Source organism: Meles meles, chromosome 12 (genome assembly GCF_922984935.1).
Source record: "Meles meles chromosome 12, mMelMel3.1 paternal haplotype, whole genome shotgun sequence".
Taxonomy (NCBI): domain Eukaryota; kingdom Metazoa; phylum Chordata; class Mammalia; order Carnivora; family Mustelidae; genus Meles; species Meles meles.
In genome coordinates, this window is record NC_060077.1 from 4,801,480 (window position 1) to 4,817,560 (window position 16,081).

Here is a 16,081-nt window from a genome sequence, read left to right on the forward strand (position 1 = left end):
CAGAGACTGGGAGTTCAAGTCTGGGGTGTAAGGTTGAGGGGAGTTTCCACCTGGGAGTATCTTCTTCTAGAATGTTGCCAGAAGTCAGACCCTCCTATATTCTCGTGGCTGTGCGTGAGAGTAGGCAGGAAGCAGGAACACAGGTAGGAAGCAGGAACAGAGTGTAGCCTAGCCCTCCTCCACTGGGACAGCTGGTTGACCCAGGTCCAGGCTATGCCCGTAGACTTTGGAATCGGATGGGGATATTGATGCGGGTCTGCAGCCAGGTGATATAATCCTCTTGAGACATATGGATGATGTGTTCACGTACAAACTGCAGGGCAAATACAGTAGCGACTTCAGATCTGGTCTGAAAGCTAGACTCGCTTTCCTGCCCCACTTCCAAGATCTTGCAAGATGTGTGACTGAGGCTGGTGACTGCAGGAGTCCTCTGACCATTCAGGCATGCATAATGCCTTGGATCATTATGATGGGGGTGGTTCTCTCAAGAAAAGAGCCCCCTTCCAGCCCCCAGGTTCAGCAGACTAATTGTAAGCCCCTTTTTGTTACTGCTGACCCAGAGAAATTTGGGGGAAGCAGAAAACCCCAGCTGTATGCATTTTTCTTTCTGTCCTAATCCCTAATATCTTTAAAAGTCAGTTGTCCTTAAACATTTTTGTTTGTTTGTAGACCTCTTTGAGAATTGATGGTTACTAAGAGCTCACTTCCAAAAAAGGCTTTTAGGACACAAAATGTGGTTTAGTACAAGTTCTAGATTAAAAGACCCCCATGTCCCAGTTATTGACATTCTATGATATTCTCACTGGGAGAAGAGCATGCTGAGTTTTACTAGCCAGGGTGGTGAACTCACCTCTGAGCCTCCATACCCCCCCTTCCTCTTACCCAGTTGGAGATTGCCTCTTCCACAACCCCATAATTGGCAGGTGGATGCTGGACCCCATAACTGGCAAGTGGGGAGTAGAGAGTTGCCCTTGAGTGAGTTTTGGACCAGCTTACCAGTCTTTCCTTAAGGAGCCTCACAGGATGTGGGGAGTGCAGTCTGGACCTATGAATTTGTCCACAGGGTCATCCCCCTTCCCCCACTCCTGACCTTACACCACATATATACTCCCAGGACAGCCTGTGAGAGTGCCAACTCAGCAGGAAAACACCCAGAGGACTGAGAACTCCACCATTTGAGTCCCGTTTTTTGTGTGTTTTTTTTTTTTAAGATTTTATTTATTTATTTGACAGAGATCACAAGTAGGCAGAGAGGCAGGCAGAGAGAGAAGGGGAAGAAGGCTCCCCACTGAACAGAGAGCCCGATGTGGGGCTCGATCCCAGGACCCTGGGATCATGACCTGAGCTGAAGGCAGAGGCTTTAACCCACTGAGCCACCCAGGCACCCCTTGAGTCCCATTTTATCTTGAGACATTGAAAGCCCTATTAAAATGTACATATACCATCTGGGGCACCTCGGTGGCTTAATCGGTTAAGCTTCCGACTCTTGATCTCAGCTTGGGTCTCAATCTCATGCTCATGAGTTCAAGCCCTGTGTTGGACATCATGCTGGGCATGGAGCCACTTAAAAAAAATGTACTTAGGCCATCTGATGAAATTAAGGAAGCGACTCGACTCTCCGTCATCTGCTGATACCCTAAGAATGTCTAGGGTGGGTGGTAATGATGAGTTACCATTAAAAACCATTCAGTGGCTTCTCTGCAGCCTCGAGATAAAGACCTAAATCCTTAACCTGACTTTCCAAAAGTCTGCACGGACTGACCTCTCCAGTCCCCTGGCAATCGCGCCCCTCCTTGCTTGCTTCCTTCTCAACCCATTGACTGCCAATGAGTCCCTCCCACAAGTCAAGTTCTGCTTCAGCTCAAAAGTCACCTTTCCCAGTCACCCTAGTTAAGATAGGTTCCCTCTCTGCTTACCTTAAATCAGTGCTCCTTAAACTTTATTGTGCATACAAATCACCTGGGACCTCATTTAAATGTAGATTCTGAGTCGGTAGATAATGGTTTGAAGCCCGAGATTCCACATTTCTAACAAGCACCCAGGTGAGGTCTATGCTTGCTGGCCCACGGGCCACATTTAGAGCACTCCTTATTATGATTGTTAAGTTATTTTATTCACTTGCGCATTTATTTATGTCTCTCCAAAGCCTCCAGGTTTCCCCAGGGGGCACCGTTTACCTGGAATATAATGTCCCCTGGAGTTGAACCACCAAGGTCACGTGGTAATCCCTCACCTGTTAGATGATGAGCTCTGTGAAGGCAGAGACCTTAATGTCTTTTTAATTGGGTCTGCACTGCTTAACCAGTGCCTGGACATTGAGAGACGCCTGAAGAAGGGCACCGGAGGCATAGCGAGGAGCGGACAGAACACAGTGATTACCTCGATAGCCACAGCAATGTCCGGAGAGCACAGCTCCCAGATTCTCAGGTCCTGCAGCACCTTCAGGAGGACATGGGGCCGGATCCTGAGGTCCAGGTTTTCCCCAAACTTCTGCAGTTTCGCCAGGATCTTTTTGGCGGGGCGGAAATTCTTCAGATCCTCAGGGAGTTTGGACAGCAGGTCGAAGTACCTTCAAATCCAGATCCCAAGGAGAGAGGGCCGGTTAGGAAGCTGCTTGGGGGGTGGGGCGGTGGGTCTGTGTATCTCAGGTCTTCCCTCCCCATTCTCTCTTTCTACCACTCCTGGATGTCCCCAAGGCAGCGCTGTCCTTCTCTGGGAGGACTGTCTCCACTCCTGAACGCAAAGGGCCCACACCGCTCAGGCAAGTCTTTTGTTTTTTCGGGGGTACTAAAAGCTGGAGCATGATTTGCATCTCATTCAAAAAAACAAATTAAAGGCACGCTTTAAAGCATTTATGTTTTTTCTAATCAAGCAGACAGTGTGAAAAGCCACAAGAAAGGAAGGGGCACTGAGATTCTGAAGCTTCTCTTTTGAGAGTTAATCAGGCCAGGGAGGTCGCGGACATAGCTGTGGGATCCCTGCCATGATGCGGGAGGCTCTCACGCCCAAGATGGATGAGGAGGGGGACGAGGAAGGGGAAAGTGTGTGTGTATTTTCTACGTCCCTATTAGTGAGTAAGCCTGGCCCACAGCTTTGTGCGTTTTGGTGTTTTTTTTTTTTTAAGATTTTTTACTTATTTATTTGACAGACAAAGATCACAAGTAGGCAGAGAAGCAGGCAGAGAGAGAGCGAGGAAGCAGGCTCCCTGCCAAGCAGAGAGCCCGATGTGGGGCTCGATCTCAGGACCCTGAGATCATGACCTGAGCTGAAGGCAGAGGCTTTAACCACTGAGCCACCCAGGCGTCCCCGTTTTGGTGGGTTTTGAGAACCTTCCCGAATGCTGCAATAGAGTCTGAGGGTCATTTGGTAACTCATTCTTTTTTTTTTAAAAAATATTTTATTTATTTATTTGACAGAGAGACAGAGATCACAAGTAGGCAGAGAGGAGAGAGAGGGAGGAAGGGAAGCAGGCTCCCTGCCGAGCAGAGAGCCCGATGCAGGGCTCTATGCCAGGACCCTGGGATCATGACCTGAGCCAAAGGCAAAGGCTTAACCCACTGAGCCACCCAGATGCCCCTGGTAATCCATTCTTGAGATGATAAGAATAAGGTAGATTCCAACCTGGAGGTGGTCCAGGTATGACCAGGGTTTAAGGCAGAGGATGGCTCCTCTTTAAGAAAGAAAAAAGGATTCTCCCCTGCCCCGACCCCGATAGAGCTGAATCAATTATAGGGGAATTTGAAGAAGAAACAGATCGTCTAACTTTGGGCGACGTGCACTGCTTTGTATTTTATATTTTGCAGTATATATGTATTCATGTCTTCTTGTAAACTCCCATTCCACATTATTAAAATCACAGAAGGGATTCTGGGTGCATTTCTAGATGTTCTCATCTTATTCTTAGATCCTGATTTCCCTATCCTGCCATGGTGGGGCTCGTGGCAATCTCCAATTCTGTATTGCAGATTAGCGTAGAGATTGGGGTCAGACAAGAGTTTAAACCTTGAGCTTTCCTTGTTTATGGAGTGGGGATTCATGTGTAACTTTCAGGAGTTTTGTAGGAAATAAAATAGATAATTAGGGGAAATTTCCTAGGGTCATGTCTGCCACCCCGGAATCACTCAATCCACGGCGCTTTTTGTTGTAATTCTATTACCACCCCCATGCTGTGCTCAGTGCTCCTAGGATATGCCAGCCTGGTTTTATATCCTTCAGGGCTCAAGTTATTTGGGGGAATATAGGGATTGCCTCATAGACCTCACAATTTGTAGGAATTTTTAGGTGGTTTGCCTCATTTGCCTCTTGCAAGGGGTTGGCAAATTAGTTCTCCTTTGTAAGTCTGAAGCAAACAGGAGATAAGTATGGAGCCCACAGTTGTTGGATTATCTGTGGCTCAGGAACTGAGGGGTTCTTGCATGACTGCCTCTTTGGGGGGGGGCTGTTCATGGCCAAGAACAGTCTTGAAGGATAATGGGATCCGATGTAATTCTGTAATAACAGTCCCCTTCCCCCTTCCCCCACCTCAAGGACCCTCTTATCTGGCTCTCAGGATCTTTACCAATGGTCTGCAATTTCTTCTGCATCTCCTTTTACCATGGAGACTTGATGCCTCATTTTTGCTATATCCTTTTTAAAATTTGAGACAATGACAAAAGAATGGAACTTCTGGAGACCTCTCTCTTCTTGGCGCCTGTATCAGAGGTTGTATGAAAAAGAAGAAGATCAGACCCATTTCTTCTTTGTTCATCCTAGTTGTTCTTTTGAGATCTGACTTAAATACCATTTTCTTCATGAAATCCCCCACCTTCTCACAAGCTTTTCAATTCACAACGCGGCTCGGACCACAAGAAGACACGACTCTCTCCAGGGCCCTGAAATGCTCCTTTCTTGCTAAATCCAGTCACTTTTTTTTTTTTTTAAAATCAGCCTTCACTCTCTCCCAACTACTTTTGATTGCACTGACACACTTTCTAACTGCAAAATGGAGAGTAATAATGGTTCCAGCTCTTGGAGGTGAGGATTAAATGATACAATGTGTTTAAAGTGCCGAGCTTAGGGCCAGATGCACGTAGGTGTTTGACGCAAGTTGGTTCCTCTCTTCTTCACTCCCCTTTATTATTCTGGGCATATGTTCTAGCTCTCTAAGGAGCCTTTCCAGTATAAACATAACCGTGTCACTCACCTGTGTACAACTTTCAGTGACTTTCCATTTTACTTGCAATAAAGTTTCCTGAGTAACTTGCCTTCCAAGGCTCTGGATTATTCAGCCTCTACAGCATTTTCCAGCTTGGCATTTTATACTTTGGCTCATGAACAAAGTTCTGAGGTAAAGTTCAACCTCCATAGCTGGACTAGTAAGACCTTTTATGATCTGGTCTCTGTTTCTCTGATTACCACGAAAGCAACCCAAGCCCCAGCCACATGCAATTACTGGCAGTTCCTGGTGCCCTGTGCCCCTTCTGGCCTCCGAGACTTTGCTGTTGCTTTCCCCTGGAACTCCCAACCCTTCTTCCCTCTTCCATGTGACTCTCTGGGCTCAAATTCCACCTTTATTGCCTTTGACAAGAGACATTTCTGTGGCCACTTTTCTCATCTATAAGATGGGTCTAATAACAGCACCTACTTCCTAGGATTTTTGTGAGGGCTAAGTGATAAATACAAAACTCTTACACCCCCTGGCTGGTATGTAGTATGTGCCCTGGAAATCTCATCAATTTTTATTAAGCTGAAAATGTTTCCCCCAGGAGGACCTTTCTGATTGCTGTCTCATGCTAGGCGAGACATCCTTTTCATGTGATCCCTTAGCCCCAGGCTCACTCCCATTTTGGCCCTCATCAGCCTGTATGGTAACAGTCTGTTTGTCTATCTCCTTCATCAGCTTGGGGTCTTCCAGAGCGTGGGGGGCAGGTCATCTCCGAATGAGCAGTTGGAGCAGCTGACCCCCCCATGCTTAAATGGTGAGAGACCAATATATATTATATTGTATTATATTATATTATTATATAACATATTATATAATAATATAAGTAAGTATATTATATAATTATATAACATAATATTATTATATAATATACTATAACCAATATAACTCTCACAAAAATTGTGAGAGTTACAATATAACCTTAGTTGAATGGAATGGATGGGTTTTATGGGGGTGAATGGTGACCACAGTCAAGGGGAGGCTGGGAAGGGAGACAGTTACTGGGTTGTCAGAGTAGGAAAGTAAATCTTCCAGTAGCCCGCCAGTACCCTTAAAATCAAGTTCCAAGTCTCAAGTGTGGCATTCACGGCTGCATATAATGCAACTCTCACCCTCTCCTTCTCCTTTCTCTTCAGATTTTCCACGTCCCTTCATACTTTTGGTGGTTTTGTATGTACTTCTCCTGCTGCCTTCTTACCACATCACCAGCTCCTCCTCACCTGTCAGGGCTCAGCCTAAAGTCATCCCCTTAGAAACGTCCTCCTGGATTACCCAACCTAAATTAGGTCCTCATGGTTGCCTTCTCTCACAGCACCCTGTTCTCTCTCTGTATAGCAGTGATTGTAATTTGTGCCTATACATTCATCGACTCCATTGTTTGTTTCTACCGATACTTTCCAGGAGACTCTAGGCTCTCCAAGGGCAGGAAATACGTCCTTATTCCTTGCTAAGCCCCAGCACCTCACTTCAGCAGGCACATAATGGGTACTAGATGCGTGTCCTCTGGATGCATGGATGTTTGTGTGCCCTTACTTCATGAGGATTTCCATCTTGTCTTGAAGACAGAAGCCAGCCTCCTGGGCCACGCTGTAGAACTTGGCCCTCATGGAGCCGCACACGCCAATCTTGCATTGGATGATGTCACGGTTGGTGCGGCTGTCGACATAGATACAAAGGGCTTAAGGGATGGAGTCCCAGGATCAGACCCATGAGGCTGGCCTCCCTGAGCCCCAAGGTGCTCTGCTGTGGAGACTCTCTGTACCACCCGGTTCTCTACCCTCACCTGGATCTTCCCTTCACATTCCTCTAGATGTGGGGAAGGACAGATCTTCCCAACAACATCAGGCTGGTGGTTCAGGCTTTAATAAGTAAGCCCACAGAGAGACATCCATTCACCTGAGCCCAGCAAGTGTTAAGGACAGTGCGATGAAAATGGAATTTGGAGCTGGGAGACTCAGGTTCGAACTCAGCACCACTATTTCTTGGCCTCAGGCAAGACATCTCACCTGGCCAGGTCTCAGTTTGCCCCTCCATAGAATGGGATAATGCTCCCGCCTCACAGAATTGGTTTTGGGGAATAAGTAAGATAATATAGAATGCTTCACTCCATGCCTGGCACAGAGAGGAATTTATTGTCATTGTCTGCATTGCCATCTTGGCTGTGACCCCCTTGACCTGGGCATCCCTTGTCTTTAAGCAGTGTGTTTGACTTCAGGGAGGGTGGTCTGCACTGGGTTATTTCCACACCCCTGGGGAGACAGGCAATGTGGTTGCCACAGTGCCTTTGCCCAGCTTGTTCTCTTGCCCAACTGGCCTACCTTTTAGCCTTCTTCTGGGTGACTTGGGTGTGGCTTTCTCCGCTTGTACTGCTGGATCTCTCACTGAAACACAAAAGGACACTTTCAGGTTGCCTGGAGCCTGCTTTTCATACAAAGGGTGTCTTCGGGGCTCCCATGACACCTGCTAGCCTCCAGGGTTCAGGGAAGGGACGTGGCTCTAATTAAGGGACCAGTCATAGAACTAAGTATATATTTTTCCCATCTCTTGGCCCTTGCTTCTACCCATATGCCCTGCCTGGAGGGCCCTTCTTGTTTCTTCTCCTCCTGTCCCAATCCAACACTGTTTCATGGTCTATAGCAAGTGTTTCCTGCTCTGACTCTTAGTCTGAGTTTGACTTTCTGTCTCTCTGTGTTGTCAGAATGACATATTTTCTGGATCCCAGCTTCATTTGTACAAAATCGATCTTCGCCTCTGGAAGACAAGTTTACTTGGGCCCCTTCCATTTTCCTCTCTATACCGATTAACATATAACCCCCGGGCTGAGCTGCAGGTTTGGTGAAGGGATAGTCAAGTCCTTCTAGTCATGACGTTGATGTTCCCAACCCCAGACTGCTTCTTCACTCAAGGATTTTCTTCTCTGAACTGGACTCTGAGCTGACCATTCACTTCGGTTTACTTTGAAGACAGAGCTGACTCCAGAGCCCAACCTGGGGACCACCACCTCCCAGTTTTCGGGCAAGCACCTCGGCTCTGGATCGTCAGTGTCCTCATCTGTGATCAGTCAACTCTTCATGACATTGAACCCTTTCAAGGTATGGGCCGACTGAATTCCTTGAGTGGCCACTCCCTGCTGTGACTTTGCTGATCCAAGTTCCTAGAAGGGGGTGAAGCTCCTTTGCCCATGTCCATCCCTCCCGTGCGCCTTCTCCTGGGTCCTTTAATATCAGTGTCTCATGCCTTCTCTCTTGCCCTGTCTCCCTTTTTACCAAATGCTTGGTAAACTTACTTGACTGCCGTCTTGTCTGGTTCTAGAGAATGAGACTGTTTTGTTTTGTTTTTATCCTTGTGATGTGCAGCTGACTCTTCCCTATTGGCCCTGTAGCACCTGGAACTTCCTTCGCTAGGCTCGCCACTTCGCGGACCCCTCTCCATAGGAAAGATCCTGATCTTTGCTGCATTTCCCAGAGGCTCAGGGGGCTAGATCTAGAGGTCTTATCTCTGGCAGGTGATGGATGGAGCCCTTATCCCATCTTGCTGGGATCCAGGACCCCAGTAATAGTATGCAGAGGTCCTTGTGTTTGGATTCCAACCAGCTGCCCCAACCCCTGCAGATGAACTCTTTGGGGGGGCGAGGTGTTGGCTTTGACCTCCCTCCTGTAGGTGGTTCTCTTCTCTTCTAGCACGGACAGTGTGATGCAGGGACGAGGTGGAAAGTGAGTGAAGTAGTGGTATTAGCTTTGATAAAAGAACAAGCAGAAATAAACAACAAAGGACCCTTTGCTCCTCTCTGTCTCCCTGTTCCTTGACTCTCCTTGAGTTTCAGCCATATTGATTTCTGCTCAGTGCCTCTAAGCTTCCTCCAGCCTCAGGCCCTTTGCACAGGCTATTCCTTTTGCTTGGAACACTATTCCCACGTATCCCCACCTATCCCCACCATAGGCTAGCTAAATCTTCTTTTCTTCAGGTCTCAGTTTAAATGTCAAACTCAGTCTTTGACCTCTAGTGCCCACCAGGCACCCAGTCCTCCTTACTTTTCCTTCAGAACACTTTCTATAGTCATGATTATATGGCTAACTCTGTGGCATTATTTTTTTTTAATATTTTATTTATTTATTTGACACAGAGAGAGAGAGAGAGATCACAAGTAGAGCAGCAGACGGAGAGAGAGGGGGAAGCAGGCTCCCTGCGGAGCAGAGAGCCTGATGCGGGGCTCGATCCCAGGACCCTGAGACCATGACCTGAGCCGAAGGCAGCGGCTTAACCCACTGAGCCACCCAGGAGCCTCTCTGTGGCATTATTTAATAAATGCATGGCTCTCCCATTAGACCAGTGATTTATTTTTATTTTATTTTTTTATTAAACTTTTAAAGGTTTTTTTTTTAAGATTTTATTTATTTATTTGACAGACAGAGATCACAAGTAGGCAGAGAGGCAGGCAGAGAGAGAGAGAGGAAGAAGCAGGCTCCCTGCTAAGCAGAGAGCCTGATGCAGGGCTCGATCCCAGGACCCTGAGACCATGACCTGAGCCGAAGGCAGAGGCTTTAACCCACTGAGCCACCCATGTGCCTCTAGACCAGTGATTCTTAACCACAGGCAGGATTCAAGGCGTCCATGAATGCAGATGGAAAAAAGGTTACATTTTTATTTCAACCAACCTTTAGCAGACATGGAAATTGCATGTATTTGCACAACACAGTGCAATTGTGGCAGATACTTCGAGAGATCATTTACACTCAGCCCTGATCTAAAATTACAGTAGTTATTAGATCTGCTGCTAAGTCTTGTTATATGATTCATTGCTAAAGGAGCCCATAGATGACTATATCCCCAATTTGGTTATAATATCATAATCTATAGTACTATAGGTTTCATTGCAAACCTTTGTGGTTTACAGTATGGCTTTAAAAGCATTTTTCTGTGGGGCGCCTGGGTGGCTCAGTGGGTTGAAGCCTCTGCCTTCGGCTCAGGTCATGGTCTCAGGGTCCTGGGACTAAACCCCACATCGGGCTCTCTGCTCGACAGGCAGCCTGCTTCCCCCCTCTCTCTGCCTGCTTCTCTGCCGACTTGTTCATTATTCATTTGACATGTCTGTCAAATGAATAAATAAACTCTTAAAAAAAAAGAAAAAGGCATTTTTCTGAAAGGGTCCAGAGCACAAAAGAAGTTAGGACCCCACCCAGTCCAGACAGTGAGATCTGCGAGGGCGGACTACATACGTCCTATTTGCTGCTGAATCCCTCCAAACCTAGCAGTTCCTGGCACGGGGCGGGGTGGGAGGGCTGATGAGTACAGTCAAGATGAATACATGAAACGGGGCTGGAGCTCCTCTCTCTCATTCAAAGCCACCCCAAGTAAAGAGGGAAAAGGTAGTCCTGTACAGGATGCCACGCCCTCCCTGGTTCATGTCTCACCACGACTGGAAGATTTTAACCTTATACTGTTTGACTGGGGGCAGAGCCTCCTGCTTGCTCACCGCCCCAGCCCCGGAAATTAAAGGGCTTATTTCCAGTGAAGAAGGAAAAAGCCCCCCCTCCCTGCCCTTCTTCTGATGGCTGGTGAGGGGCACCTCTGCAACGGTCCCTGGGATCGGGGGGTGCCCTCCTACCTTGACTTGCGGGTGGTCTGCACGTCTTTATAGGCCGAATCGCTCTTGTTTTGTCTGAGCATCGACAAGATACTGCAAAGCAAGACAAGTCTCTTAGTAACACACAGAACATACGGGGCCTCTGAGGCGGGAAGTGTCTGTGGAAGGATGGAGAATTCTCTTTCTAGAGCAGGGATCCTTGGACTTTGCTGGGCATGGGATCACCTGGAGAGATTGCTCCTAATACATATTCCCTGGGACACGCTCCCGGGGATTGGGATGCATCAGGCCTGGAGTGAGGCCCCAGAAGCTGCATGTAGAACCACACACGCGTGTACGCATGCACACACACACAGGCACATACACACATGCACGCACATGCACACGCACGCACGCACACTTCTGATACAGGTGTGCAGAGAACCCATTTTGAAACCTTAGAATTTCTCAGCATCCTGTGAAATGGTGCCCACTTGAAGCACTTGTTAAAAAATACAGTTTCCTCTGGAGATCCCAATTCAGTGGGTCTGGGATGAAGACTACAAATTCGTATTTTTAACAAGCGTCCCAGCTAATTCTGACCCTCAGAGACATTTAGGAAATAGTGGTAGACGATTTTAAGAGAAGGTCATCCTCCTAGGTGATGCTATGGTCCAAATGTTTTCATCCCCCCCTCCCGCCCCCCACACAAATTCATATGTTGAAATCCGAACCCCCAAGGTGAGGGTGTTAGGAGGTGGGGGCCTTTGGGGGGCGATCAGCTCATGAGGTCAGAACCCTCATGATCGAGATTAGTGCCTTTATAAAAGAAACTCTACGGAGCTCCCTTCGCTCACATAAAGTTACAGCAAGAAGACGACCATCTATGGGGACGGTCCTCAGCAGATACCAAATCTGCTGGCACCTGGACTTTGGGCTTCCTAGCCTCCAGAACGGTGCGAAATAAATTTCTATTGTTTGTAAACCGTCCAGTCCTGGGTATTTTTGTTAACATCAGCCCAAAGAGACTAAGACGACCAGAGGGCAGTCTGGCTTTGAGGCTGCGGCTGGTCCAGTTGCCTGTTAGGGGTTCTGGAAAACCCCGGAGTCCTAGATCAGCCCCTAGGGGAGCAGATTTGGGGCCTACATTAGAAAAAGAATCCAGATTCTAATGTGAGGAGGCCAGCAGAAAATGTGCAGCTTTTCCTCACTGTCTCTCGGCAGCTCTACGGAGAAGCCTCCAATATCTGCTGCCTCGGGGAGAGATTAGGGAGATTTTGGTCCTGGAGGAATTGAGGAGGATGGGAAATTTCAACCAGTTCTTGGTCTGTCTCCATGGTTATTGGATCACTGAAGTGAATGCAGAGGTCACGCAATGAGTTTTCTGTTTTTGTGTGGTTTTTTCTTTGGAGGACCCTTCTGCAAGACGCTCAGTGCCCTTCTCCATCCCTGTGGTGGGTTGCTGGCAACGGGTGGTTGTTAACAAGCCTGCGTCGGCAACAGGCTGTGAAGATTCCGTGTGACGCTGTGTGTGAGATAAAGGGACCACACCGCCGCCATCGTGTACTGAGTGCCTGTAACATGGCAGGCCCGTGCTCTTATGTTAAATGCATCATTTCACCTGAATTCTCAGAATGACTCATTGGAATAGACATGGTTTTCACGACCATCAAAATGCTTTACAAAGAGAATATTATGGCTCGTGAGCCTCCTTTTACAGAACTGGAATCAGGCTCAGAGAGGTGAAGCCACTTGCTTGACATCACACAGCAGTGCAGCGATGAGGATGGAGATCCATCCAGCCTAGCCTACGTGGTTCCAAGGCCAGTGCTTTGAGGCCACAAAATCTCATCTTATAGATGAGGAAAGGTTTAGAGGAAGGCTAAGGCGACCTGTTCTAGCTTTCAGATGTGTGTCAGTCTGACTCCAATGCCGGCGTTCGGGCCGTGGGTTCTTACAAAGGAGACTCATGGAGTTACGCTGGTAAACCGGGAACAGCAGCCAGGGCTCGGAGGGCCAACGCTGTCTCGGGATGCCCCCACATGCCACCCTCCGAGCCCCCGATGCAAGTCGAGGCAGCAGCAGCAGAAATTCGTCATCAGCAAGCAGCGGCGGGTGTGATACATGAGCAAGGGCTCGGTGAACTGTAATTACGGTAATAACAATAGCCCATAAGTCATAACCGGCCTCCCCGTAGGCTGGAAGCGATGAAGAAGCTCTTCCAGAGCATCATTTATTTTCAGGAAGTAATTAGCTGACTCAGAGGGTACGTACTTGGGAAAGAAACTCCAGCTCCAGCTGGCATGGTCTCTGAGGCTGTTCGAGGCCAGAAATCCTGTGGATAAGCCTTCCTACCGGAAGGAGGACCATTCAGGTTCAAGTCTGACGCCATGAGCCGATCACCTGGGTCACCGGCTTGACACTTCTGAGGATCTTTGCTGTTCTTAGGAAAGAAACCAGAATCCCGGAGGTGGCCTTCAAAGTCCCTGGACAGACTCATGCCTCTCTCCACCCCTTTCTGGCCACACTTAGTTTCCTTGAAGGTGCCACGGTGCCTTCTGAGCATTGTTTGCCCATGTGCTGCCTGAAATGTTCACCTGCCCCCAGTGTTGGCTGTGAGTCACAGTCTCTTCCTTGGAGGAAACCTCTCTGATCCCCACCCCTGTCCCAGAGTAGATGCGGTTCTCCTATTATTCATTCTTTTAGGTCTGAGCTTTCCTTTTATAAGGCTTCCTGCAATAATTAGTACCTAGTCCATACAATTCATAACCATTCAGTAGCTGAGTGGACAGATGCTCTTAAAATTCCCGGGAAGCAGTGCAGCGTGCTGGTTAAGAGGAGGCTCTTTGGAATTAGAAGGATCTGCATTCAAGTCATGCCCTTACCATTCATTACTGAGTGACTTTGGACAAGTTGCTTAGCCTCTCTGAGCCCCATTTTCTCATTTGTAAGATAAAGATAATAGTATCTTCCTCAGAGGGTTGTTGTAAGAACCCAGGGAGGTGAGACACACGGACAAAGTCTATGGCTCAGTGCCTGTCACAGAGAAAAGCATTCAGTAATGTGGAACTGTTATGGCTGATGTTATCCAACATCCTTTATCTGCCCCGGGGGTCAAGAGCACGTACCTGGGTGCTTTTCTTTGCATTCCATTTTCCAATATGATTGTCCTTCGGGCATCTTCCCGAACCATTTCCAGCAGCTTCTGCAAGTCTGATGGGAACAGGAGAGGTCATTGTCCAGAAGGCAGGTGGGGCTGGTATCTCTCAGCTCCTGCATATGGTGAGCTGGAGAGGGATATATCAAGGCGTGGACAGCCAATATTGGTTGGCATGTTGTCCAGCAGATATCACCTCCCTGCTTAAAACCAGCGACTTGTCATTTTCCCTTTGGATAACACCTGCCTTCCTCCCTGTGGCCTCTGAGGCTTTGCAGGATCTGGCTCCTTGTTTTCTCTCCTGCCTCCCCTCTCATTCCCCTCCCTGACCTTAAACTCTAGTGTAGCCAGAGAGAACAGTTTCCAGTTCTGGGAAGAAACCATCTTGCTTGGGAAACCCTTCCTGATCCCATGCACCTGAAGTTCCAACCTGGTGATCCACAGGCTGAATCTAACTCACACATGCTTCATTTGATTTGACATAGATGCGAACCTTTTAAAATTGGAAGGTTTCCTGTAAAAATCCAGACCTTCTGCTTTCCCGGAAAAGACTCCAAGATGGGGCTCTTTCTTGCTGCGCGCGGAAGGGTGGACTTTGGGCAGGTGCACATGCTCCGGCCGCTCCCCCCACCTCCCCTGCCCCGGCCGCTCCCCCCACCTCCCCCGCCCCAGCTGCTCCCCCCATCTCCCCCGCCACCGCAGTGGTCTCGCCCTCCTCCCTGCGCTAGGTGACTTCTCTTGTACTTAATATTGTTGCTTTTTACCTAGCGCAGAGATACATCTTTGTGCCTGACTGTTGCAGGTTGAAGCGTGTCTTCCCAAAAGACATGTGGGTGTCCTAATCTCCCAGTATTTCAGAATGTGAAGTATTCACGTTCTTTTTTGGAAATGGAGACATCATGGATGTGATTAAGATGAAGTCATACTACCATGCAGTCGGGCCTTGATCCAATATGACTGGTGTCCTTATAACAAGAGGGGACAGACACTCAGGGAGAGGATGACCCATGATGACAGAGGCAGATGGACTGAGGATGCAGCTAAAGCCAAGTGCCAAGGGTCACCAGTTACTACCAGGAGCTAGGAGAGGCAGGGGAGTGCTCCCCTCTCCAGGTTCCAGAGGAATCACAGCCCTGCGACACCTTGATTTTTGGATTCCAGCCCCTAAAACTGCCTGAGACAATAAATTCCTGTTGTTTTCAGCCTCCCAGTTCATGGGACTGCATTACAGCAGCCCCAGGAAGCTAATACACTGATTTGAAAGTTGGAAAATGAAATATACTTAGAGTAAGCTGTATGCTTCCCAAAAAGTGGGACGGTGGAAGTCCTACATGTTTTATGTGGATACAAGTTTGCAAGGACTTGGCACTATGCTTGTCATGGAGGGGTCCCAGTCAACACTTGCTGATTGTAGAAGTGAATGGTGAGGAAGAGAAAAGGAGGGAAGGATCTGGGAGAACTTGAGCTGGGTTTGGGGGATCGGGGAAGGAGGACAGTGGCAGTGGGGATACTTTGCACCCTTCAGTAGGTGCCCATCATCAACGCAAGTGCAGGTCTCAAAAGCCATGCCTGCGGGAGTGAAGCCCAGTGTTTCCCACCGCCGTTTGTATCCAGCCTTGTTTATGAATGCGGTCACTGGGTGCTAGGGCAAGGGTGCTGCCCCTTAATGATCTTGGAGCCCTCTAGGCTGTGATAAACACCAGCATTCAGCCATTTTCCACTCCACCTTCCTCATTCCTGAGTGTTGTATCTTCCTAGTCATTCGTGGGCATGATTCCAGTTGACCTGAATCCAGTCTTCATCATTGTCTTATCACACACATCTCCCCTATGCAGCACATCCCAGAATTCTTGCCTATTAGTAAGGGAGCTGTGGCTGGTTCCTCCATTTTCTTCCCATCTCCTGGGAACTGAGGTGCAACATCCGACTGCTCCCCTACTCCTTCCCCCACCCATATTCAGGCCAGCCTAAGGGTAGGTGGATACCAGCAGATGGCCTTGGTGACCTGGCACATTGGGCAGCTCTCATAGAGAATCACGAGGAAGGTTCCACATTCACTTAGTGCACCAAAGGTTTTTCTTCCTGTTTGTCAACAATACCTCTGGGCAGGTTGGCGCCCAGCAGTATCAAGCTCCCTCCATCATGTTGCTGAGGTTGGAGA

The 16,081-nt window shown here is 48.2% G+C and overlaps 1 protein-coding gene across 1 annotated transcript in view; it reads right to left on the reverse strand.

The window, feature by feature from the left end:
• Nucleotides 1-211: 211 nt before the first annotated feature.
• CCDC60 (coiled-coil domain containing 60) overlaps nt 212-16,081 on the reverse strand; it is a 163,161-nt gene continuing 147,291 nt past the window's right edge. The window contains exons 8-14 of the mRNA XM_046026024.1: nt 13,892-13,976; nt 10,806-10,877; nt 7,519-7,581; nt 6,734-6,856; nt 4,559-4,690; nt 2,380-2,569; nt 212-313 (exon numbers count right to left, since the gene is read on the reverse strand). Of these exons, the coding sequence (XP_045881980.1) occupies nt 212-313; nt 2,380-2,569; nt 4,559-4,690; nt 6,734-6,856; nt 7,519-7,581; nt 10,806-10,877; nt 13,892-13,976 (767 nt within the window). The remainder of the gene's footprint in view (nt 314-2,379; nt 2,570-4,558; nt 4,691-6,733; nt 6,857-7,518; nt 7,582-10,805; nt 10,878-13,891; nt 13,977-16,081) is intronic.